Source organism: Anser anser (assembly GCF_964211835.1).
Source record: "Anser anser genome assembly, chromosome: 2".
NCBI lineage: Eukaryota > Metazoa > Chordata > Aves > Anseriformes > Anatidae > Anser > Anser anser.
Window position 1 is genome coordinate 30695174 of NC_139721.1, and position 25825 is coordinate 30720998.

Consider the following 25825-nt stretch of genomic DNA (forward strand, 5'->3'; position numbering starts at 1 on the left):
TGAAATGAGAGACCTTATTAGCATAATTAATTTCCCCAATTTCTCCTTAGTGAGCCTCTAACTGGGATGACAGACTAGTGACCAGAAAATCTGATTGATCATGCACCTGGCAGATTTATCTAGAATATTTACTTTCAGCTATTTCTTCTGGACATGGAGTCTTTATCACATCAAATATGAGATGCTCATTATTGCAGAGACTGCTTCTGATCTCCTGCATGACCTCAACCTCAGCTAAAATGAATACAGTCATCTTTGGTTTATAGAAAGTGAGTCTGGCTACTAGGCAATGTATTTAGTATTGGAAGAGTGCCATGACCCCACTATCTCCTGGCAGGTGCAGAGAAATGAAGCTCTTACAAAATTCTATGATGTACCCAAATGCAATTGAGAACAGAAACACTGCCCATGTATTGCCATAGGCAGATGCTAAAGACATTATCTGTTACAAATGAAAATGTCATCCAGATAATTAAAATTAAATCCAGAAATGAGGATACATTTATAAAATCCTTAGGATAATATCCTTAATTTGTGTAAGTCCTTGAGACAAATAAGCTTTTCTTTCCTCACTTGCTGGCCAAAATACTTTGCTTCCATACTCAGGTATAGTGTATATCAGCTGATGCAATAAATATGCTTGTACTTTACTGTTAGTTTGTAGCCCAGTAATTACTATAGGCCCCAGTGATATACTGAGGATGAATTGTTCTAGAAATGGTGATATCAATACCTAGCCATTACATGAGGTTCTACATTTGCCCTTCCTAATTACTAACATTTCAGCTTATTAATTGGAAAATAGTCTTGTATCTGGTTGCTTGGCAGGTCAATGACAGAGCCCAGACCACAGCCAGCTCTCCCAAGTCCTCTTTAGTCATCACGCAAGCCACCGCACACACAGCATAAAGTATATATGTTGGGGGGCTGCTTCAAAATTGACCTTGGCATACACAGATTATTGCTGCTATCAAAATCATATCTACAGAGGCAGACACACATTTTCTGCCAGCATGTGAAAATATGGCTTGAATATAATTTGGGCTGAAAGTATTGTACTTAACAGACTAGACCAAATTAATCCTTCTTGTTACTAAATGAAAATCAGAGAGCCCTTTGATCTTCAGATACTGGATACATACGATATTGTCATTCAGTCTTTCTTGTGGCTGCTTTAGAGTCTTTTAATATATATATATATTTAATTTTTCCTCAGAAAGGCCCCTGAGGTTGATGAGGGTTCGAGAACCCTAGGGTACTGCTAAGAATGGTGATATTTGAATGATACATCAGTTTAGGAATGGATTTCTAACTGCCAGCACATGATTAATTTAGCTAATGAAGCTTTGCATGGGCAATCATGGACACTAAATAACCCACCCAAAGGACATACAGCTTTATAGATACCACAAGAGAAAGACAGCACCTCAGACCAAGAGTATACTGAAGGCTTTGCTTTCTCTGAGCTAAGGTTGCCAAGGAAGCTTGGACTTCACATTTTTTGTTTTGTTTGTTTGTTTTTGAAACGTAAGTACTAAATTGCAAGAAATAACTTAAAAATCCTCTGAAGAGTCAAAGACATCAAACTGATATCTGTTGGTAGTCAAACATAATGAAATGCCTAACCATTTAAGCCTTAATTCAACAAAACTTTTAACTGCATATGTAATTCTAAGCACACAGGCGTGGTCGTCCAGACTGTCCTTGGAGGAGGGCTTGTCCAGCCAGCTGCCCACACCGCCAAAACTGCATCTTTTTCAGCAGAGAGTTTGTGGAGTGGGAGCACATGAGGCCCTGCATAAGGGGCTAGTAAACATACAGAAAACAGACTTCAAGTTGCCTATCAAAGACACGGCCATTGATGGCACAAGCTGAAAGCTAAACATTCTTGTAAAAGGTATGATGAATCACTGCTACAACACATAGCTTGAAACATCTTTATAGAAAGAGGCATGGAAAGAGGTGTCCTAGGGGGTCCTTGTCATTATTTTTTATCTTTGCTTGACATTGAATACGTGTTGTTTTCTAGCAGCATTTAAACAATCAGACAAGGATGTCTGTTCTGCCAGCTTATCATCTGCAAAACATGGCTGGAGAAAGATAAGAAAATGCTCAGCTCTCCTTCCTTTCAATACAATAGCTGCACTGAAAGCACACTGGTGAAATTATTGTCTTATTTCATTCTGGCTACTGACAGAATTAGGATGATTTTCCATGCTTTGCAAGCGTTACATTTCTTTTTTTCATGATATTGATTTAGTCTCTATTTGTCCTAGAAAGTCCTTCAGCCACACTTAGAACCTGGCTTGAACACTCACAGCAAGTTCTGGAGGCTACTGCAACCCTGGAAACCAAGCACCACATGGATGACATGGGAAAACATGGAAAAGGAGACCTGTTCTGTCTCAGGGAGAGTGTTTAATGTATTCTACTCCTGCAGTGCTGATAGTGTTTTGCCTGTTGGAGAATTGAGGTCTGAGGGCCTCAGAGGAATTGAAGACCTACACACCTCTGCAGGTGTCCAGCATCAGTGGTGTGAAGACTTCCCCCCCATGACCAGACAAAGAACAGCTTTACTTAGCAGCTTTAAATATCAGAAGCCATGCATTACTCATCTGTCCTTTCCTTAAAATGCCATGCATTAAAGAAAAAGCTGTATTATTAGCCCATTGACAACTACGTAGGTGCCTGTAGATGGTGATCTAACTAGAGTTATTGGCCAGTGTCCCACAGGGAGTTTGTGGCTGAACAGGGAGAGAACCCTGGTTTCCCAAACCCCGTACAGCTAGTGTTTTAGCCATAGAAACATGTTCTCCCTAAAAGAATTCTTTTTATGTTAAAAAATTAGAAAGCCAACATCACAACATTTATGTAATCTGCACAGGATTTATGGTGTTAAATGAAGTAGGCACAAAAATGCTCTGGTTTATAGTGGAGCATTTAAAAACCCTTAAAGAGAATCAGTGATTGCAACAAAATTTATTTTTCAAATAAACTTTTCCAAACTCATTTTCCAAATGTGTTTCAACTGGCTTCCTAATTATATAGCTCCTTGTGCAGTCATGTAGGGTACATATCATTGCATTAACTGTGCAAGTTAAATGAAGGAAAGTAAATGATGGTAATCGTAATAATACAAAAGCTTTGATAGGGAAATTACTAGGGAAGAACAATGTTGACAAAAGACAGCAACATCATCTTCTCAGTTACAGGCAGCAAGACTTAAATGTTTAGATGCATTAAATGATTTAAAGTTGGGCAAGATCCCAGAACACTAATTTTTGCTAAAAATCAGAAGGTCACAGAATCACAGAATCACAGAATCATCTAGGTTGGAAGAGACCTCCAAGATCATCTAGTCCAACCTCTGCCCTAACACTAACAAGTCCTCCACTAAACCATATCACTAAGGGCTACATCTAAACGTCTTTTAAAGACCTCCAGGGATGGCGACTCAACCACCTCCCTGGGCAGCCCATTCCAATGCCTAACAACCCTTTCAGAAGGTTGTAATACCAAAAGGTATTTTGGTGTTAACAATGCTCATGGTTTTGCTATGAATATCCTATTATTTACAGATCTCCTTAAATTCTAAGTTGTGTATTATTTCAGAACATCTTTTTTTTTTTTTTTTTAAAGAAGTGAATTCCTCACATCCATAGCTGCTGAAAAGGCTTGGAAATAAAATATTACCTAATACCCGTAAAACCTTTGACAGCTTCAGAGAAGAATCTCAGATTGGCTTGAAACTCAAGATTGCACGTTTTTTTCCCTGAATGAGTCCCCAGTGTATCTTAATATCACAGCTTTAAGCTAATATCACCACCTCCTGAAACTTCTGGCGTAATATATAACAGCAGTTTTTAGAACTTGTGAATGTTTTGATGCTCTTTTTTTTTTTTTTTTGAGGGCTCTCTACTTGCTAATCTAGGTAAGATCTCCCAGAGGATTTCAAGTACTACATCTACATGAGCAAGCAGCAAAGGATGTGGGAGGATAGGATCTGTGGAAGGACACACTTCTAAGTACTCCATCCCCATGCTGTGTGTATTTTCTTTAGAATATATCCCATGTTCTGACCAACCATTAGCTCCTGCAGCACAGTAGTACTACTAAAGGACACCTTCTAGTTTTCTTCACCTCTCAACTAAACCAGTTTGTGGGCTTTGAGATTACTCTGCAGTGTAGACCAAAGCATGGTCAGCTGGGATGTTCTGATGATTCACTTCAAAATTGCTCTCCTGATCTCAAACAATGCACTTATTCAGATGCATTCCATACTCCTTCACTAATGACAGAAAATTTGTCCACTGCCAGTCCTTCAGCTCACTTGCCCATTGATTGAAACTAACAGGGGAGAGTGCTATGGCTGCTATTAGAAGTCAGCAACCAGTTACCTGCTGCTGAGAGAAGTATGGAGATCAGGGAATATGCTGCTGAAACCACCATGTCTGCTCTTATCTGTTATCAAATAGCTATAAGGAATTTTTTACAGTTTACACTGTAACGTGAAAATCTGTCCTGACTGACGGGCCATGGGCAATTTTTGTCACATTTTGTTCCTTGGCAAAGCCAGTTAGGACAGATTGCTGTGTCACAGCAGAGTCCATTATTCATCATCAAGACTATTTTTAACACATGAAAGCAGAGAGATAGTGTAAATGTTACTTATAATTAACATCTGATGAATGCAAATCTGTTGATTCATTTTCCTTTACTGAATCCAGTTTGCATATAATAAAATGTTATAGATTTTTGAAACTTGAAGTCCCACCAGCTAACTAATTCTTGAGGTTCTGCACACCTGGAAGGAAGCAGGAGCTGGCACAATGCCCATGGTCAAAATGTGCAACCCATAGCATGACTCAGCCCCGTTCCCTTGCCTGGGAGACAGTCAGCTTGCTGTGATGAATTATAGTCACTGAAATTCTGCTTTGTCTTTTTGATTTGGAAGAGACTGTAAGAGTAAGAAATGTGATTTGATGAGGCATGGAATGCAAGGTACAGAAGACCTACCACAGCCATCTTCTGCGCTGATTTCTTAAGGGTGTTACTGACAAAGCAGTTTGCTACAAATTTCACTTTGTTAATGTTCCCTTTGAAGTGATAGAGTTTTTGGTTTGTCAAAGCAACACTTTAATTCATGAACAGCCACATCCTTTCACGAACACCAGAAGGCACGCTGTTGGCCAGTAATTTTACTTTATTTTGGTAAACCACTTTAGTAATGTACTATGTTCTTTTATGTTAAGTGAAACGGTGTTATATGATCATAACTGTAATTGATATTTAACAGAAGTAAACCAAGACAACCCTATAAAGACAACCTTGTATAGCTGGCCTGCATTTCATTCACCCTTTGTTGTTTTCTTTTCTTTTCTTTTTTTTTTTTCCTTGTTGTTGTCTTTTACAATATAATTTTGATTAATCTCTATTGATTAAAAACAAACAAACAAAAAACCCCACAAAAAACATACAAAAAACCCCCAACATTTAATTGATGTTGTTATCACTTCTGATCATAAATGTGTCCATTCTTTTGTATTGTAACCAAGTCTTTAAAATTACATACTTCATGTACTGCAAAGCAGTTTAATATTGTGACAAGTATAAAGTTTTGGTCATGCCCCCTGCCCCTGAATTTTGTGGTATGTCAGTATCTATACCACAGAGGAAGCAGGTACCACGAAAAGGAAACAAGAAACAGAACAAGGAAAACAAATTGTGAATTACTGAGATTCCTTTGTGAACACTAGCTCTAATCTTTCCTACCATAAGTCCAGAAAGAAAGAACTTGGACAGATCTAATCTACTTTGTGGTGACTGAGAATATTGTAGCACGAATTCTTCGTAAGACAAACGATGCGAGTGACAGATCTGACCCTTCACCTGCTTATTAAGGTTGTGTCAAATTGTACCATGAAAGCTACCATCAAATGCAAGCCTTTGTATGCCCTTTCTACAGCACAGCTCAGGTGACAGCACAGTATCTGACTGGAAAACCCACACAAAGGAATACACAAGCAACTATTTGCTTATGCAAAGACCGCCCAGTACTGATTTTCTTGCACATGCTGGTGTGTAGATGCAAACACAGGCACCTCGTCAACATGCAGATTGCAGGGTGGCACAAGTCAAGCTGAAAACTGCACCCAAATTTACAATTTAATCACTGATCATGACTATGCTTTTGGATTAAAATGGACTACTCCAGATGCCATGGCTATGTTTTTTACTTAATGAGTGTGATTGGATTCAAACGTCTGTTCACTTTATTTTCTGATGTCAGAATGTTAAGAAGTGAACTAACTATTTTGTATTATTTCAATGTATGTAATTCTCACTGGCGAGACTATAAGAAAATCCATTTTTCTGAACCCTGACTGCAGTGCAGGGAACTTCTGCCAGGATGTAAATAAATAAATAAATTCCACAGATCTGATGGTACTGTAGAAATTTTTGCTATGTCATGTCTTACAGAAAAATCTTCAATTTTACTTTTCATTTAAGACTACTGGCAATAGTAGTAATGATACTACATGTATCAGCCTGAGTCTGATCCTATCATTAATATTCCTGTTCTCAGGGTAAATCCCTATTGACCAAGTTCTCACTCGGAGACTTACATGAATGATTTAAGGATCAAAACCTTAAGCCCTGGAATTTTTGAATGCATGGATTTGCTTTGCATGATTTAATGCTCACCGTGTAAAGTATTTCCTTTGCCTTGTATGCCTGAAGTGTTACACACTCTTTTGCCAGCACATTAGAGACATTAGAATCCTTTACTTCTCTGACAGGTTACATATAAAGTGGCTTAAAAAGTCAGACATTTCACCCCAAACTTTCTACTGACATAGCTTTGAAGATCCTCCCTGGTAAGCAGCACTGAACCTGAATCTTAGTCTCCACATAGGCTAAAAGCTATGTTTGAAGGAATGCTAATGTTCAAGTATAAAAGCCAGAGAAGCAGAAGGCCTCAACACACCTATCTCAGCACCGCTGTACACAGGTTATCTTGTCTCAACATTTCTGAGATGGGGGCTAACGCCTGTACTAACCTGCTATAACAGTCAGGAGTTCCCTGTAGCAGGAGACCCCCACATATTTATGATCCTTCCCTCAGAAGTGGCTTCCCCCAAACCGTGCTGCTTCCTGGGTGCCAAGCTGTGGTGCTTGACTCGGTCCTGGGTCCACAATGGTGGCCAGAGCACCAGGTAACTATGATAACTACTTGGAAAGGAGATGGGACTTCCTAGTAGATAACAAACAAGTGAGGTGTGGGGTGGACAGAGCTAGAGCTCGGAAGGACACAAGTCCCAGAACCTACAGCCAGCCTGCTTTTCCCTGACAGGCCTGGCATGCAGGTACCAGTCACCACAACAGAAGTGTGCCTACAACTTTTTGCTTGCTGGTGACCTCGGCGCTGGGTGGGAGGTGCAATTTTGAGTCCTTTTGAGCACACTAGTTTCCCCTGGAGCACCCCGTGGTCAGGGACCAGACTATTGGAGGTGGTTGCTGTCTCCCAGCACGCTCTTAAGGTCATCTCATTATTGTATTGCAGGAGCACGCAGGGGTCCAGCTGGGATCTGCACTACTTTCTGTACAAACACGTCAGATGCGAACACCCTGTGCCAAAGACCTTCCAACGTAAGAGAGAAAGCCAGGGAGAGAACACTGGGGGTGAAACAACCCAGAGGTGACAAAAATTGCCTCGGGTCACAGACTTAGTCTGTAGGAAGGCTTCATGGAGAACCCAGGTCTCCTGATTTCTGTGTGAGTGACACCTCTGTTGGCCCAGGTTGTCTCACTGAGAATGGTGCAAGCAATAGAGGTGCTAGCTGGTGAAACAGCCTCTTGAGTGAGGATGCAAATCAAAATTGATGAAACAGAGCTGTAACCGGTTAGTTATGATCAGCCTGCTATGATCAAACAATGTCTCTCAAGGCATGAAGTGTGCTACAGGTTCTATTTTAGCAATAAGACTGGGTTAGTAGAGCAGCATGTGACAGAGTTGGCTTCCAGCACCGGATTTTTTCTGAATCTCAGACTCGGCCATGTATGTGTGTTTGGAACAGCTGCATGTATTTGATTTTTCATAATGACCTCTACAGAGACTTCCAGTGACTGGATTTTGTATCACTGCGATCCCTTTATGTAGGCTCAACAAACTCCTCCTGGTCTTTCATCACCTGGCCTTGCATCATCCACTAACTTTGGCTGACATTTTATTCTGTATTGGCTGTGAATATTATAGCTAGAGAGCCATGACAGAATCCTGGCATATTTTTCATCTCACAACTGAAATAAGAGTTTTGCTACTGCTTCTTGTCATCCTGACACAGTAGATTCTTTCTGGACATGTGCTGATATTATTTCAGCTATGTTATTATATGCTCCCTCCTTTCTCCACATCTCTGGAGTCAGATTGCAGTCAAATTGTTCTGAGTCACAGTGGGCTTCTGGATAGAGCAACTTTTAGCAGAATTACCCCCAGGTTCTGGAAGAAAGCCATTGATACAACATCAAGCAAAGAAATGGCTCAAGATACTTCTGCAAAGCAGACAATTAAGGAAGAATGGCTAAGGAATCCATCTTTTTCTCTTTTCATAATTTAACTGTTGTAAAGTAGAGTGCCTCCATCAAGTGAACAGAACCACATTGCTCTGTGCCAGTTTCCATTAACAAAGAGTCTGGTCCTTGCATTTTATTTGGAATCAGATTTACATGATTATTTTTTTTTCCAGAACTGTAAGTCAGATACTTTTTACTTATTTTTAAATAACTCACATAGGAGTTGTAACCACAATCCTCATTAACACACACTTTGTGCCACTCCAAAGTGCAGAGATCCTTGATGTCTTCCAATATTTTAAAAACTGTTCTTTGAACTAATGAAAGTGAAAATATTAATTAGTCATAACTTAAAGCCCGGAAAATGATTTGCAAATTAAATTGCAAGGTGCATTTGTTTGTTTTAGGCAAAGACAATATTGAGGGCAAGTCAGCTAAGTAGAAATTAGTGTTTATATTATATGGGATAAATACAATTATAATTTGCAGTTAGGATGGACTCTTGATCTTTATATTCCAGTAATTAAACGTATTCCTTGCTTGCTGAGTCATTTCAGTGAGTGCAGAACATATTGCAATTATTTTCACGCTATAATTACTGGGAGAATCCATTTTAGAAACAATATGCTGCTGTGAGGGATGTGTAAGATACCTCTCAAACAAACCTGGTCCCATAGGCTAGAAAACCTATTTTATAGAGTCTGAAAGAAACAAATAGAAGCATTTATTATTTAGGTCACACATACCTGTATACATATACGTTACATGTATTTATATAAAGCTTTTTTACTTAAGTTTATTGGTTGATTTTGAGCAATCTGCATGTGTTTAATCTACTTAACCCAAAGCCAAACATGTGTAACTGCATCTTTGTGCTACACAATCACTCATGAGCTGCCATGACTACTGGCTAAATATGAAAATGCAAAAGACAATGAAAGGAGACAGTCTGAAAAATCCATTCTTCTGGATTTTGAATGGAATTTTAATTTTGTGCTACATTTTAAAATAAGGATGTCTCATCTGTGTGAACAAAGGCATTAGTTATTTCTGTACACAATTCCAAATGGCATATATAAGAAGATTATGTAAAAATGAAGGGCTCCTATCTTTACAATAATACAATGACATACATGTTATAATTGTGTTAATTAACACAGTATTTTGAATTTGAGTGCCAGAACAAAATGAGCCCTAAGCAAATGAGTTTTGAGTCTTTATATAAAGCTCCTTAACATTAGAGCTTGTAGTTATAACATGTAATTCTGAAGATTTTTGCTTTAAACCCATGCAGGTGTGATAATGACAACTCTGGTGCAGATGTCTTGATGCTCTGCTTTATGAATGCTTTATATCATATAGCTTAAATCCCTTTCTTTCAAATGTATTTATAACAATGTAAGAGTTCCTTTGATTGGGTATATGTGGGAGCAATGGGCTGTATTTTCATTATAGGATATTCCAAAGAGACGAATTTCTGAGTTTAGACAAATTTAAAACCTGAATTAAGAAAGTCTCTCCATGTAGAAAACATAACCAAGGTATGTTAATCTTTGGAGAAATGTTTTGGTCCAATAATAATGTCTTGAGGTTTTGAAGGTCTTTGAAAGCACTGCACAGAGTAAGTTAAGATAACAGCAACTCCCTGATCAACCCTGTTGATACAAAGCAGTTTCTGTATTACTCATCTTTTCATTTGGCATTATCTTACAATGAGTGGGCAGCAGGTTGACTAGAAAAGTATCTTTTGGAAGATTCTCAAGTCTAGAAATTGGGGCAACTCATAGACATTTCAACCATCAATATGTTCACAGTGAAAATATATTTTCACAGCATTGAAGAGCATAGGGTAGTTTTCTGTTAGTCTTCTACACAGTCTTAAGAAATCCTACAAATGCCCAAGTGAGATTTCAGATGATGTTTCAGTATGTGGCCACATAAAACTCTACCTGCCAATGTTGAAAGATGAAGCCTAAGCATAAAATATGAAAGGATACTGGAGGAGTGACTTATTATTATTATTTATTTAGAGAAATTAATTCAGTACTAAAAGTCTCACATTGAAGAGCTTTTTTGCTCTTTCTTCCACCAATCCTTGAAAGGGATCAGCTGAGGGAATTGGAGAGGGGAGGGCGGCCAGAAGAAGAGAAGTGTGTGAATGAACAGTATAGGAGGCCGGGTTCACCATTTGGACCCCCAGTTTAAGAGGAACATGAACAAACAGGAGAGGGCCCAGTGAATGGTTGCCAGGAAGGTGGAGGACCTGAGCATGTAGCCTGTGAAGGCTGGTGGAGGGGACCGGTTTTGTTTAGCTGGGCAAAGCATATTCTAAGGGATGTAGATAGATATACTAGCTGCTTAGAGCTAGGGGGAAGATCAATGAAATTACAGTCACACCTGCACCTTCCCCAGGTAGTGCCTGGGGGCAAGAAGGATCAGCAGCCACAAATTGTGTCTTGGGAATTTATGATATCATCCACGGAAGCTTTCAGAAGTTGGCTAGACAAAGTGGCGATGGCCCTGCTTCAAGCAGCAGGACAGGCTAGATGACCTCTGGATGTCCCTACAACCAGAACCGTGGTTCAGTTCCCACAGTACGCTCGCCTTTACACCCTGTGTCATTGTGGGAGGTAAGGGTTGCTACCACCTTACAACACCAGCTCCCTTCCTCCTTTTTATTCGCATATTTTAATTCTTGCTATCCCAATAAAAATGCATCATATCTCACTGAACCTCTGCACTATTGCTATCATTCTGGATTTGTACATTAGCTGCAGGCTTTTGGTGAGCTCATCCCCAGTACATTACTGGACTAAATCCGTTAGGCTCATTCTTTGGTTGTTCCCCCAGCCAAACATTTCCTCACTGGCCTCCATCCTACCTTCTTTCATGTCAAAAAAACTCATGGTTTCCTTTTGCCGTGTTGCAAGATCACCTTGCCATGGTAGCACAAAAGAGACACCAGCCCATTCAGCTACTGGCCTTTAGGTGTAGTCATCACCAGAGGCCACTTCTCCAATCATCCTACCTCTTTTTGAAATGCAGTGATTCAAGTACCCTTTCAGGTTTGCAAGCAATAAGCCATACAGAACAGATGGGGTCAATTTAAAAAATAAGCGAATAGATAAAATAAAGACATAATTGTAATTTATTTATTTTTTATTTTTTTTAAAGACTTTGTGTCACTGGGAATTTAAGGGAGCTTGTGGAGTTTAAGTGATTATTTAATTCCTGGAACTACTGCATATAAAACAGCAGTCTGAGCATCAGTGAATGTTAACTCACACAACACAAGGAATACAAGTTCTCTGCAAGATTTGTTATTGAGTGAAATCACTACATCATATTGGAAATAGAGCATGCAAATAGAAATGTGCCTATTTTAACCAGAACTCACCACAATTAAAAGCATTTATCTAGGCCAACCTTAAAATGAAATCCAGTCCATACAATAAATCTTAGAGATTTATTTGATTGGACATGCTTTGCCTTTATTAGTAAAATTGATTTGGGCAGTGTCAACAATGAAGTGACTCCTGCGAAGTGATGGATGAAGTCTTCAGCAACCTTGACTCCTGTTAGATGACAAGCATTTTCCAGTTTGTCACATCCTTTCTTAGTCTGAGAAAACAAAACAAAACAAACCAAAAAAAAGATGCTATGCATATATACTACAGTAAAGTTCAACCACTGAGCTGTAGCCATTTATAAGTGGTCCTCTGTAAGCCTCTCTAGAAGATATGGTCCATGTTCTGTAACATTCTACTGTCAGGAATGCATCCTAACTCCCAGTAAAATGAATTACAATAGTTTGAAGTTATCATCAGTCCTGAACATTAGCTGATAAATACCATGTTTTACTAGCAATCAGATCATTTGTGGATGAAATTCCAGCTTTTTTCCAAGTTGATTAAAAAGTTCTCTTTGACTTTGGTACGCTTAAGTTTTACCCAGTAGATGCTTTCTGAGGGGCTAAGATGAAATTTTTGATCTACTTGTAAAATGTCTATTATTCTGTGGCTTTCAGACTTTTCTGCATGACTAAACTATCTATGCAGTTATTATTACTAATGAACTGATTTACACTTTTACTATTGTATCCTGTCATGTCTTTATACATATATTCAAATATTTGATTGCCTAAATTAAGAAAATAATGATACCACTCAGCAGCATATTGTTAAAATTTATCTGTTAGGCATAGATTATAAATATTATTGAGTACTTTAATCAGAAGATGTGTAAAGTGAATGAAAAAAAAAAAGGAATGACAGCCTCTTCTTTGAAACCATGCTGATGGTGCAACTAAATTGGTATATTATTCAGAATTGATTAAATTGCCTGAGAGAGAGCAATTGTTGGTGAGACATTTTTGTTAAAATAAACACAATAAAAAACTAGAACAAGAACCACCGGTTAGATGAAGCCACCTGTGTTTTAAGTAGCTTTGCTCAGATTTACATAATAGAAACGCTGATTTCTGAAGAAGTAAAATAAATGCATAAATTTATAAGCTACAATAAGTTATATGGGTTTTATTAATATGACTACTCTGAATTAAGTCTTTCATGATCAACCACAATTTTTTGTGTCTCTTTTCTCCTTCCCATTTTTATACTGTTTTTAAGTTTAGTGATTTTTTTCCATTTATGAAATATTACTGAAGATATAGGTATCTAGAGCTATAGAGCTTGTTCTGTCAGTCTATTTATCTCTCTGTAGCAGTCTGTCTACCAGTCTGTCTCTATTTTCCTGCAGTACTGGTCTCCCTTTACACAGAAGAGCTGATGAATTCAGAGGCACCTCTCAGCTGCTAAATTAACCACATCTGGAGTCAATCCCTGCCGAGATACTCTATTGATTTCTGTGGGGCACTGGTGGAAGGGTGCCTGGCTCATTTACAGTAAGGGAGTTTTTTTGCTTCCAACAACTAGATTTTCAGGACACTGTGCACCAGCATATCCCAGCATCAACAGCCTGTCATTAAAGGCAAATCAGAGCCTCTTCTGTGTCGTTCTGCTTGTCCTTTGTAACCTTATCAGCCTTATCAAGCTTCCACAACTGGACAGGCTGTCACATTTTTCAGTACATCCTAAAAGTAGCAGGAGCTGGAGATATCCAAATGTCAACTTATAATGGCCTGCTTTTTCTCTTTTATTGTATAATCAAATTCCTTTTCCTGTATTAAAAAGTCTCTTTTCCTGTATAATCAAATTCTCCTTTATTAGTGTAGCTGGCTCTTATATGACTTTTCAAAATAATAAAGGAGATGTTTCCTTCCTAAGCTGCTGCTTCTGGAGATTTAAAGGGGAAAAAATGGGTTCATCATACATAAATCAACAGGGGTCTATTACCGTAGATTTACATTGGTATCAGACCTAATTCTAGCACAATCGATGTTCCTGACCTTCACTCATCTTATCCACTCAGATGTACAGCCCATACGCCACAGTGAGCAGTTGCTATTTCCCATCTACTGCCACTTTTTTTTCCTCCACTGAATTAGAAAGCATGAGTCCTCCTTCCACTGAGTATCTCTTTGATAAATTATAACGATTTGGTCAATATTTTTGTTGGCTGGAGGGTCACCTCTTGCTGAGTTTGGGGAAAATTTTAGCAAAATTTGTTTCACTATTTCTGGGGAGATGACTAGGGAAAAAATACAGAGATTGTACATAATAAACTGAACAAATGCTTATTGCATTTGTTTGACGGGCTGTAGAGCTCTGTGCCAGGAAATCACTCCACCATTGAAAAATCTGCCCAGGCCTGGCTGTGGAATGTCATTGAAATATCTGATTACAGGCTTCACCCATGGCGAGGAGAGACATGTCCAAGCTTTTCAGCCAATTTCTCTGAGGACACTTCGTGCTGGACGTGACTGATTCCACATGGGCTGAGAGCAATGTTTCAAACACTGCTTCTCCTGCTTGCTGTGCTGAAGGGTTCTGGAAATTAGAAAAAGAAGAGAAAACAACTATCCCATGGTGTCAATTCCTCCCTTTCTGGCCCCTCAGAAGTGTGGAGGATTATTGGAGGATTACTAAGGGTTGCGTGAAGGGATGAGAGTTGAATCTAGATGGTGAAAGAAATTTTAGACAGCAGATAAATAAAAAAAAAAGGGGGGGGGTAAAGTTGGTTAAGGAATGGGATGATTAAAAAATGACCAAGAATGAAGGTGATATTCTGCAGTGGATAAATAGATTGGGTTAAGAAAATGAGGAAAACTGCACCAAGGAGATGGATTAGGACTGGAAGTCAGTAGGTGGGGGGGACAGAGCAGATGGGAAACTGTGTTTTAGATGGCAAGATGCTCGTAAGGAAGTTCAGAGGTGGGAAATCAGAAATAGAAATCTTCTTGAAGGCTAGCTCAGACTTTTGTCTGAGGTATAAATAGCACTAAAAGACTCAAAATGTTAGATCAGCAGCTCAGGGACAGACTGAGTATGTCTGATCCAGTATTCCATTTCCAGGATACTTTTCCTTAATTTTTGCTTTATTCTAGGAAATTATATACCATATAGCTAAGTAGAAATATATTAAATTTAATTTTGTAACTTTTGTATTGTAGATTGCTCCAGTTTGCTTCTCTAAATAGCTTGAGTTTTGTGCTGTGGTTCAGTTCAATTATGTGGTTCAATTCTTATTATTGTATTTTTTTTTATCCTTCTTGAGAATACTGGTCACTTTTTTCATGCAGAAGAGACTGGGATACCAGAAGAGCCAAGAACTGCAGAACAGCATAGGTAATCTACACCAGCTGATAACGAGAATTTTGCAGAGCACTGGAAAGTATCTCTGTCATATTTAATCCTGTTTTTCAGGCCTTCCACCACTAGAAGGTGAAAGTCTTTACACTGTTGCACCTCTTGATACTCTACTGAAAAAAAAAAGTGAATGCACTTCAGAAGGGAAGAACTTGAATCCTCTATACAGACTAAAATGAATTTTTTACTGTTATTTGCCTTAAGAGGTCGTTATAGGTATTCTACTTAAAAAAAAAAATCATGTTTAGAGTTAGAACATTGTTTTCCCAGCAGTAAGTTATTTGCATTGAGAATAAGTGTTTTACTGATAACTACTGCATGTTTATTTTTTAAACAGCCATGAGTATGGGCTTCTTTCCTATCTACAAATATAATATTGAAAGCTACTTGACTGCAATCTTGACAGTATCAAAAATATCTAAATGGATAGAAAAGGTATTAGCTTAGAAATAGTCTTTTGTATTGCATCTACTTAATAAATTGAATAAATGCCAGTACCTGGAAACAAAGGCTGTGTATGCAAGCAACTATAAACATGACTACTGAGTGACATCAATTACTCTTCCTTTTCACATATGAATGATGTAAAAAAGCAAATATATCTGAAAGGTTAAATGTGATATTTAATAAAGCCTAATAATACTGATTACAGAAGTGAATTTCACTTCAAAAATATGTCTTTAAAAATAATAGAGCTTGATTTGTGCATTCTGTTTTAATTTAAAAGATTTCCTGGGAGCATGCGAAGGTTCCTTGCAGCTCCACTCAGGCAGCTGGGAGGACTTGCAGTACAAAAATACTGGTAAACTACAAATTTTAATTTTTACTACACTATCGTAGACAAAATACAGGTCAAAATTTTTGTGAATGGATGTGGTCTCTACAATCTTTTGAGATGAAAAAATAATAACTCTAAAAATTTTAGACATTTCAGGGAATCTTGCTGGTGAAATCACATCAGGTGTCATCATAGCTGAAACAAGAGGATGAATCTGAACATGTGAATATAAGAAAACTATGGAAAAAATATTATTGGTGTTTTCAATAACTTTAGAAAGGATCAGAAATAGTATTAAGATTGGAAGTTTTAGCTCCATAGTAACTCTGTGACTAGAGAATATATTTAAATGTAAAAAAATCTTAAACGTTAAAAAGTATCTTAGCATAGCTTATGGTAAAGCATACCTTAGCTTAAGCTTACTACTCAATTTGTAGATTTCTATGCAAATCAGTATAACATATACACATCATTTTTCTTTACCTAATAATTTCCTAAGGATTATAAGAAGTACATGAACAGCACAGAAAGCTAATACAGCTTTAGAAGGTAAGTTGCTCCATCTCCTGATCCAATCAGTATGGATTTTTGCAAATTCTAGAACATAAGAGCATTGTTATACATCTCTATACATTGTGGAACATAACTTCACAACACAATGCTGAACTAATTATATAAGATTATTCTCCTGTTAATTAAGATAAAGCAAGTCATAAAATGTGTAAGAGATAAATCCAATATAGGAGCTAGATGCCTATACTGATATTTTAAGGAAAATTCTGGCTTCTAAATCCAAAATGTGGATTCTGCAACTTTTTGCAAAGCTGCAGAAAGTGACCTCTTTGCTGCTAAAACCCATAAATACTGTAATTTGTGCTCTTCTAATTGGTTGTGCATTGTAGATGCCACTTTTATTTATTTATTTTTTTTTGTGTGCAAGCAAGAGTGCCTCAGGTTTGATATGTTTAATCCCCTAATATTGGGAATTGGGTGTTCTTCAAATGTAGCTGTTACCCTTTGAGAAAATCTATTCAGCCTGTTTTCTCAAAATGTGGCCCACATGGATAGGACAGGGTTCATCATAAAAGCAGGGGCAACCACTGCTTTCTTTTAAAATGCTACTGAGGAGACACATTGTTGGCTGTCTTACTGCTGCCCTTTGATACATCTGTCTACGGTGAGCACATTGGATTGGGAAATGACAGAGATGGGTTCAACCTCATTGAAAAATTAGGGGGTTCAAGCTGAAGGGTCCTAATTACCACCCAAAGAAACTCATGTTTTGTTTTCTGCTCCCACAACTGTTTCTATTTTTTATCCCCTGGCTGTAGTGTGCACAATTCATCTATTGTTCCATAAGCCAGGGCTTCCCAGGTAGTAGGTGGGGCGCATGCCCCAGTCTGTTTGCCCTCTTGTTCTCTCTCCAGTGTGAAGCTGCTCCCATGGGATGGCAGTAAGGGCTGCAACTTGGTGGCTCCGGCGTTCTCCAGGGAGGGTGGACACACAAGGACTAGGGCCACCAAGTCCCAGTGCCACACTTGGAGACCAACCACCAGCTGTTTGGCCAAGGGAGAGGAGTGGACCCATTGCCACCTTTTTGCTCCTGTGGTGATGGAGGAGAGAAGTCTGAAGTAGGGCTTTCAGGAGCTGCAGGGGAAGTGCCTGAGGGAAGGTTTATGCCTCAACATTCACCCCCTTGTATTTCCTCTAGGTGATGGTGATGATTGCAATCACTCTGGGAAGACCTTGACCACAGCCAGAGGTGCTGACCTCTCCCCACCTTTTGTGTAGATGTAGTCACACCTGTATCCCACTGCAGGTGCCCTAGAGGTTTACTAAATGTCCTCAGTCACTTCCCTAAACTAAAAAAACTTTCATAGGCAGAAATGGGAATAAAAAAAAAACAAAAAAACAACAACGACAAAACCCAACTATCCTGGTTTGTAATTCAGAATCTAATGTGTGAAGGATCAAAATGTCTCCGCATAATAACTGTTACAACAATGATGGGTTTTGTGTATTTGAATGAGTGTACAAATTATAATTTTTAATGAACAGTTTGGATTAGACAAACTTACAAACATACAGAAAATAATGTTTATAAATGTGTAGCAATGCCTAATATTTCATGTAGATGCTGTGCATCAGTTTAACTGTACATCCTGCTGAAAGATCTTAAATTCATGTCTTTTGTTAAATTATGTATTATCAGACAGGAAAAACATAGTAAGTGGAAGAAAATGAAATAATTAGAGAGAAGCTTTGTATGTTGGATATTGCTCAGACACGTGATGTCTTGAATATTTTGTTCCCTAGGGGCCAGCACTTCTGCATTAAGCTTTTTTTTTTTTTTTTTTCCATTGGTTGAGGATGGAGGTCTGTGCATGCTGAGATCTCCAAGATATATTCTTCCAGTTTTTGAAAAGTGCTGAGCCACTAGAGTAACAGACACTGCCTTCACTGTAGATATGGGTGCCCAGCACCTTTCAGAATCGAGAAGGGCCTCCCAGGTAGAACTGCTGGCTGCTTCTCACAGACAGACTGACCCACTTCTAGCATCACACTGGAATCCACTCTCCACAGTATCCACAGAATTCATCACCTGAGGATTATGTGCACCCTAGGAAAAATCTTGAATAGCAGCCATTCCTCCAAATCGTCTACCAGATTTCTGCTTCCCCATGGGCTCAGGAACAGCCCTGATTGTGCTGAAGCCAGTGACTGAACTCCATTACTCCATGGCGGCAAGACTTGTTTTGTGAATTTGGTTCATCTACCATCCATTTTATAGTATTGCTGAAGAAGACGTTCTCTGCAATTGCAGCGATGACAACAGTACCTTTTGTTTATAAAGGTATGGACAATTAACATTGGATTTTTGAAGGTAGTTACTGCAGTGGTGAGTGATCACTGCTGTTTCATGATGCCCTATTTGCTCCTCCTCAAAGCAGTGTGCTACTGAGAGTGCGAGGATGGAAAAAAAATGAGGCCTGATAATGCAAGTTGAAAGACAAATGTACTTAATAGAGGTAAAGCCTGGGGGGAGCATGTTTAAGGAAAACGCTTGTTGGAGGACTTCAATTCCAGCTGAGATGTTGCCTACAAGCACAACAATTGGTGACTAGTTGCCACCTTCAGTCCCCTGAGGTCAAGTGGTAACTAAAGTGATGTGTAATATTTGACAAAGATTTCAGTGAGTTAATTTTCCAACTTCATCAATTTTTTGGAGTGGCACCATTTTAGTATGCCTAGTTTAAGACACCTAGGGCTTGATTTATTTCTCAGGAGCGCTGAATATCTCTTGTTGCTTTTGTCTATGAACTAATAAGGCAGTTCAAATAGACCTACACGGAAATGCTACATGGGTCAAGTACTGCCCAGACCTACCTGTCCTGGGAATCCTCTGATTTCTGTGCTTCAGAGTACATGATAATGCCTACTTCTCACAGGAGGCTTTTAGGAAAACTAATTAGTTCATTTTTGCACAGTCTTTGAAGGCTAAAATGCCACCTAAATGTATTGCTGAATATGATCATCCAGTCCCTCTGCTATAATCAGTCTTTTAATTAATGGTATTAATTTGAAAATGGAAAATTCTTTTCTAAAGAAATGAATATAAATGTCACCTGGGAAAAATGTAACCATGCTGTTAGATTACATGCATAATTATGGTAAAAAAATGTGTGTGAAATGTGATCTAGAGAAACGTGTTATTATAGTTCCAAATACCAAAGAAATGAAAAAAGATTCCAGGCTTAATTAATTAAGGGAAAAGCTGACAAAATCAATGTGAATGAATTATAAGAATACATTATTAAATAGGGAAGCCTTTAGACTGGATGGAGCTTATATTTGGACAAGAGGTGATGGAGGTAGAGGTGAGAGAACATTTTGGGAGTATTCAAGCTGCTGAATTTTATTTTTATTTCCTCAGCATGTTGTGGGATGCCTTCCATAAGATGATGGAATAGACGATGCTCTGCTCTCCTGCCTCTGCATTTCACAGGGTAAGTAAAGAACTGCTATGAGGCAATATAAATTCTTAACCATATGGACTGTTTTCAAAATTATTACTGTCTGAATTTTCAGTAGCAGGAAGAGTAATCTACTTCTTAAAAACAGGGAAAGAATGTAAGTAAATATTAACCTTGAGTTCTCAAGTGACTTGTACTCACTAGTAAATTTACATTAACATAGTGATCAAAACTGTCAAAAGAATGATCAATAGATTAATCGAAATGTTTCTTCTTCCACACCCTGACAAAATTTGGAATGGCCGTGTCTCAGTCAAATCAACATTATGAGACAGCAAATTCTCTTTTCTGAATCGTCTACATTTCTTTGCATTTTAATTTCCTATTGCTCTATTCAAATATGTGATTTTCTGACAATTAATAATAATTCAGTGATGATTTGTGTTCCTTTCTATATAAAAGGGGGAAAAAAATGATTAAAACCTTCACTTAAAACCTGCACAGTATGGAAAGGAGGATGTTGAGTCTGAATGCAGCCTGGCACTTTGCCATATGTTGTTTAAGTTGAAGCTTGTCTCTGCCATTGACGTCCAGATGACTACTAATGTGAAATTGTTAAAGACAAAGCAATTGTTTAAGTGTAGTGGCAGATCAGGGCAAAATGCTTAGCTCTGTGCAGTAAAAAAGCTAGTTATTAAAATAATTGAACCAGTTAAAATCAACAATCATGCACATGTTTATGACTTCACATGTATGTTTACATACCAGATAAAACAATAATGTAGCAGTCCATTAATAGACAAACTGAGCAATAACATTGCATCCATCAAGCTAACTATCTAGATATGAGCGTGTAACTAAAATGCCGAGGATAAAACAGAACAATACTCTGAAGCACTTTTACAACGGTTTGATCAGTGCTATTGAGAAGCTAGGTGGGGCTGCCTAAATTCTGTTATCCTAATCTCAAGATCTCAATTAAAACACTTCTTTAACACATTATTCACATGAATCTCATGTATTTCTGTTAAATGAATTGTTATAAAATAAACAAGGACCATAATCAGGACTGAGACCTTTTGTATGGTAATTGTCTGAACATGTTTTCAGAACAAATAGTCTTTAAATTAAACACCACAAGAAAACTCTCGAATAATGGGTTCAGACACCTTTTTTAGTTCCATTGGCACAACTGCCTGCTTCACCCTCACACTTCAATGTACTTACCCTAGGAGAGTTTATTCAACCACATACATGGCCTATTTGGTCTGCAGTGACCCCACCCGAAAAAAAAGCAGTTGATTTAACATTCCCTAAGGCACAGCTTGTGCAGTAGGAAGCATAAGGTATGAATAAATCCATCCATATAACCCAGATTTTATTTGGAAGAAGGTGTCAAGGGATGAGTACAATTTAAAAGCCTTCAGATTTTCTGCAGTCATGTTACATGAAACTTTAAAATAAAACACATAAATGTGCATGCTTGTGCATGATGTGCATCATTCATATATTATGCAAATTAAACAGAAAGAACTTTATCAGCAGTCAGGGTTTACAAGAAAGTTCTTGTAGCTGTTGAAATTCCCATGTAAATCAATTGAGTTTTCCTTGAAAAGATTTTATTTAATAGAGACTAAAAAAAATATAATTGTTTTCTATGGCAGAAGATAAAAGCAGATTTATCAAGGTATTTAGCATCTGCCTAAACTGAGTTAGGCGAAGACTTCTGCCTAGAGCCAGTGGGACTGTTCACATGCTCAAACTCAGACACCTGCTTAAGTGCCTTGCTGGAGAGGGGCCAGAAACATAATGGTGGGCCAGCTTAAGCCAATTAGAAATGTTCTGTTGGCTCCGATGGCAGCAGGACCTAGCCTTTATTGCCACTTTGCAAACTACAGTGCTCAAAAGGGAAAAAAATTCAGGCACTGTGTAGTTCTCTCAGTCGTCTATTGGGTAAAGCTTAGGTACCAAGCAAATGTAGCTTATTTAGCAGTAGCTGGAAATGTGTATGACTGAGAACAAGTCTGTTCTTCTACATGACAATAAAAATTGTTCTGCTGAAGAAATTCTCAAAATAGAGATGAAATAGCTTATTCTAATATGCTGCCTAGATCCACAATCTCCCTAAAATAAATACAGAAAGGAGGAATAAAGTTAAAGAAATGGCAAAGGGAAGCCTTTACCTTTGAGAGTTTAAAAAAGAAAAGATGCTTTTAATGATGTTTTTTCCTTTTTAATTGAAAGCTGTTGCAATTAGCATTTTTAGAGATCTGAGCTAGGTGGTTATATTGCTTCTTACTGCTTTCCTATGCAGCGGGTTAACCAGGTATTAATAGGCAAACGGGAGCCATACAGCCAACCGGTCTCTGGGCAAATCTAATGATTTCCGCCATGTCTCTTGCTGCAGAAGCCTTTATATTTGTGTGCTGCGAGATCATTAATCAAAGGCTGAAGAGCCCTTTCCTTCCCACTGACAGGATTCCTTGCAGGGCCTTCTGCAGCGATAAGTCTCCAGCTGACTACAAATTATCAATACCGATTACCAGATTGCTGCAGTGGGGAGGGGACGGCGTGCTCGGCACTGCAGGGCTGGCCAGACTCCCACAGCCCTGTCTCCTCTCCTCTATTTGCATATCCAGCTGTCTCATGCCTCCTTCCCAGGGGTGCCACAGCCAGGGTAAAAGGCTTTCAATCCCCACCGATTATTCCTCGGGAGTGGAAGATCAGCATTCAGATAAATAAATGTGCAATGCATCACTTATAGCCAGCGCCAGGAGGATTCGGTGCAACTTCGTGCAACACGGTTAAGAGTGGTAACAGCATCTGCACGGAATGGGAATCGTTTCTTGGGAAAGGAACATAATCACGGTGGGGCACTCCATCATTATTTTGTGTGTTTCGTGTGTGCACGGCTTTAATGGTGAATGATTGTGGAAACTTGTATTTGAATGCGACAAGCGTAGGGTTTGCCTCATTCCACACCCACCCACCCCCCCACACAGAAAAAAAAAAGAAAGGAAAAGGGAAAAAAGAAAAAAAAAGAAATAAAAAAGAAGAAAAAAAGAAAGAAAGAAAAGAAGGAAAAAAAAGAAAGAAAAAAGGAAAAAAAATCATGAAGTAGCAGGGTTTGGATGCTTTTGACCCCACGGTTGTTCTGCGTCTCTCTCTCCCACGCCCTCCCCTGCGATTTTCTGCTCCTCCACCCATCTCAGCAGCCTCCCGCAAACAAAGGGGCAGCAGCAGCAGCCGGGCTGGCGCCGGGCCCCCCCGTTTCCCCCCTCCCCCCCCCCCCCCCCCCCGCCAGGACCAACGCCCGGCGGCCACAGCGGGGCTGGGGGCTGGAGCCCCCCCGGGGCCGGGGCCGCTCCCGGGATGCGGAGCGCGGGGTGCGGGATGCGGGATGCGGGGTGCGGGGTGCGGGATGCGGTGCGGCGGCAGGGCGCGGCTCGGGGGGGGGGGCATCGAGCCGTGCGGGGGGGCTGCCGGCTCCAACACGCGACATCGCCCCAGCCCCGCAAGCTGCCCCTTGGGAGAGAGAACCAAAGCAGGGTGGGAGCCGCTAGAAAACACCAGCTAGCGACGATGCAGTGACCTACTTCCCTCCCCCTATTTTTTCCCTCCATCCCCCCCCCCCCCCCCCCCGGCAGACTGCAGGTGCGGGCAGGCGGCGGCTCCATCTCCTCCTCGCCCCCCCGCAGCCCCCGGCGCCGGGCTGGGCGCGGCCGGCCCGCAGTGCGCTCCGCAGCAGGTGCCCGCCGCAGCCCCCGGCCCCCCGCCCGCAGCCCCCCCCCCCATCGGTCCCCCCTCGGGGCGCCTCTCCCCTGGGACCCCCCTTCCCCAGATTTCCCCCACAGCCTCCCCCCAACGCCGTCCGAGGCTCGTTTGGGAACGAAAAGGGGGAAGCGCTGCCCCTCCCGGCGGGGGGCTGCGGGGCGGTGGGAGGCGTATTTACGGCGGGGATAACTTCCCGGCTCGTTTTTCTCTTTTTTTTTTTTCTATTTTTTTTTTTAATAAATATATCTGCCTCTGTATCTTTGGTGCCTTGAGATAGACTAATGTTTAAAATAAGAAAAGCCGTTCCGAAAATGAGGCTGCGCTCACGCTGCCGACCTCGCCCATCAGTAAATATTTCATCCGATCTCAGGATGTTAAAAGGGACCCGGGGTCCCCTCCCCTCTCACCCCCCCCCCCTTTTTTTTTTTTTTCCCATCAAAGAAATAAAAATATGTTCAGCGTCGTCTTGATTTTTCTAAACTTTAGGGCCACTGAGAAGAGCTGCCGGTGCAGGCAGTGCTCCCAGGAGCAGTGGCTGTTGTACTGGCTGAAGGAAAAGAGATGCGGTTTCTTACCCATTGCTGTTTTAGCCATGGTGGGATGTGCAGGCTCTCAGAGGTGGTGAAGGCAAAGGGGTCCAGCTACAGCAGTGGAGAGAGGGAGAGAAGACTGAATAAGGCACTGAGTCAGCAGAGTGGGGCTGTGCAAGAGAAGGAGCAAGAGGCAGGAGCCCATGAATAATTATCACTCCTCTACCCAAGCAGATTGGCTCTAGAGGTCCCCTGACATGACTCCTGCAGAGCCAGAATCTCCGGGCATTAAATATTGATCCACCAATGGTGCTGGAGTACAAAGTGCCAGAATGCAGTTTGAAATGGAAATCAGTCCTTGAACGCCTCTCCCCCCTCGGTCTGGCTTTAATAGTACATTCCATGTCAAACGTTTTATGTCTTACATGAAAAAAGCCTATTGGTGTTGAAGGCGCTGCTGTTGCTACCTGTGAAACATGCAGAAATTCATTTTAACACGTTTTATTCCAAAGATATGACCAAAGGAAAAAAAAAGAAAAAAAAAGACCACCAATGGAAAGGGTTTCAATAAACCATTTCAATAAACCATATCCATAAACCAGCTGCTTAGATTACTTTTTCCTCTGCGTCTCATTTCCTACAATTGCATGCAGATACCATATACAATTGTTTTATGCCGCATATTTATTCTAGAGTGCCCAGACCTAACCCTGGACAACTCGCATCGTGCCAAAACCTGGGGAATGACAGCTGGACCTGCTCACACTCATGAAGGGCTCTGGGAAGCCCAAAGCAGGATAAATGTGAAAAGCAGTGCCAGTAACCACTTCCCTGATGTACGTTGGGAAGTTGTGAGCCTGATTTACTTGATGAAGATCACAGAATGTGACCTAATAGGATTATTACACAAAATGGGATGGACCCATTTTAAGGATTCTTTTTCATTCATTTTAAGCATTCTCTACCCCTGGCAAGAGGAAAGCCAGTGACATGACTGATGGCTAAGACATGTGGGTGGTGATCTGAAATGCTTGCTAGAAACATGGCAGTGCAGGGATGTATGTGCACACCTCACGGGCTGGAAGCAGTTGCTGGCCTAGAGGAGTCGCTTCCTGGGGCTGTGCTGCCCCGAGGACGATGCACCATGCTTGCATGGCCATCTCGTCCTACACTGCCCAACTGGAGCTCATTCACCTCTCCCAGAGGAAAACCATCCTTACTTTCAAAGGCGTGCAGTGATAACAGACTCCCAGGCTGCTGGCAGAGAGGCAGCCATCGGGTGAATTTTCAGCTCAGAGTTTGGAGGATGCTACCTGTGGGGTTGTTTTGTCGGGTGGGTGAGAAAGGTGGTGAGCAGAGAGAGGTCTCAGGGAGGAGCTGTGTCCTGCCGGAGCAGGCAGGGCACTGGCACCGTTCTCCTTCCTCCAG

At 40.2% G+C, this 25825-nt stretch overlaps 1 protein-coding gene and 1 long non-coding RNA gene across 2 annotated transcripts in view; one reads left to right on the forward strand and one right to left on the reverse strand.

The window, feature by feature from the left end:
• Nucleotides 1-24775, reverse strand: part of STMN2 (stathmin 2) — a 39849-nt gene extending 15074 nt beyond the window's left edge. Inside the window, exon 1 of the mRNA XM_083825749.1 lies at nucleotides 24443-24775. Coding sequence (XP_083681875.1) covers nucleotides 24443-24461 — 19 coding nt within the window. The 5' untranslated portion in view covers nucleotides 24462-24775. The remainder of the gene's footprint in view (nucleotides 1-24442) is intronic.
• On the forward strand, nucleotides 6-23082 carry LOC310894995. The gene is made up of 3 exons (XR_014580338.1): nucleotides 6-18973; nucleotides 20054-20126; nucleotides 22571-23082. It is a non-coding gene; the product is annotated as an uncharacterized lncRNA (long non-coding RNA).
• Nucleotides 24776-25825: the final 1050 nt, after the last annotated feature.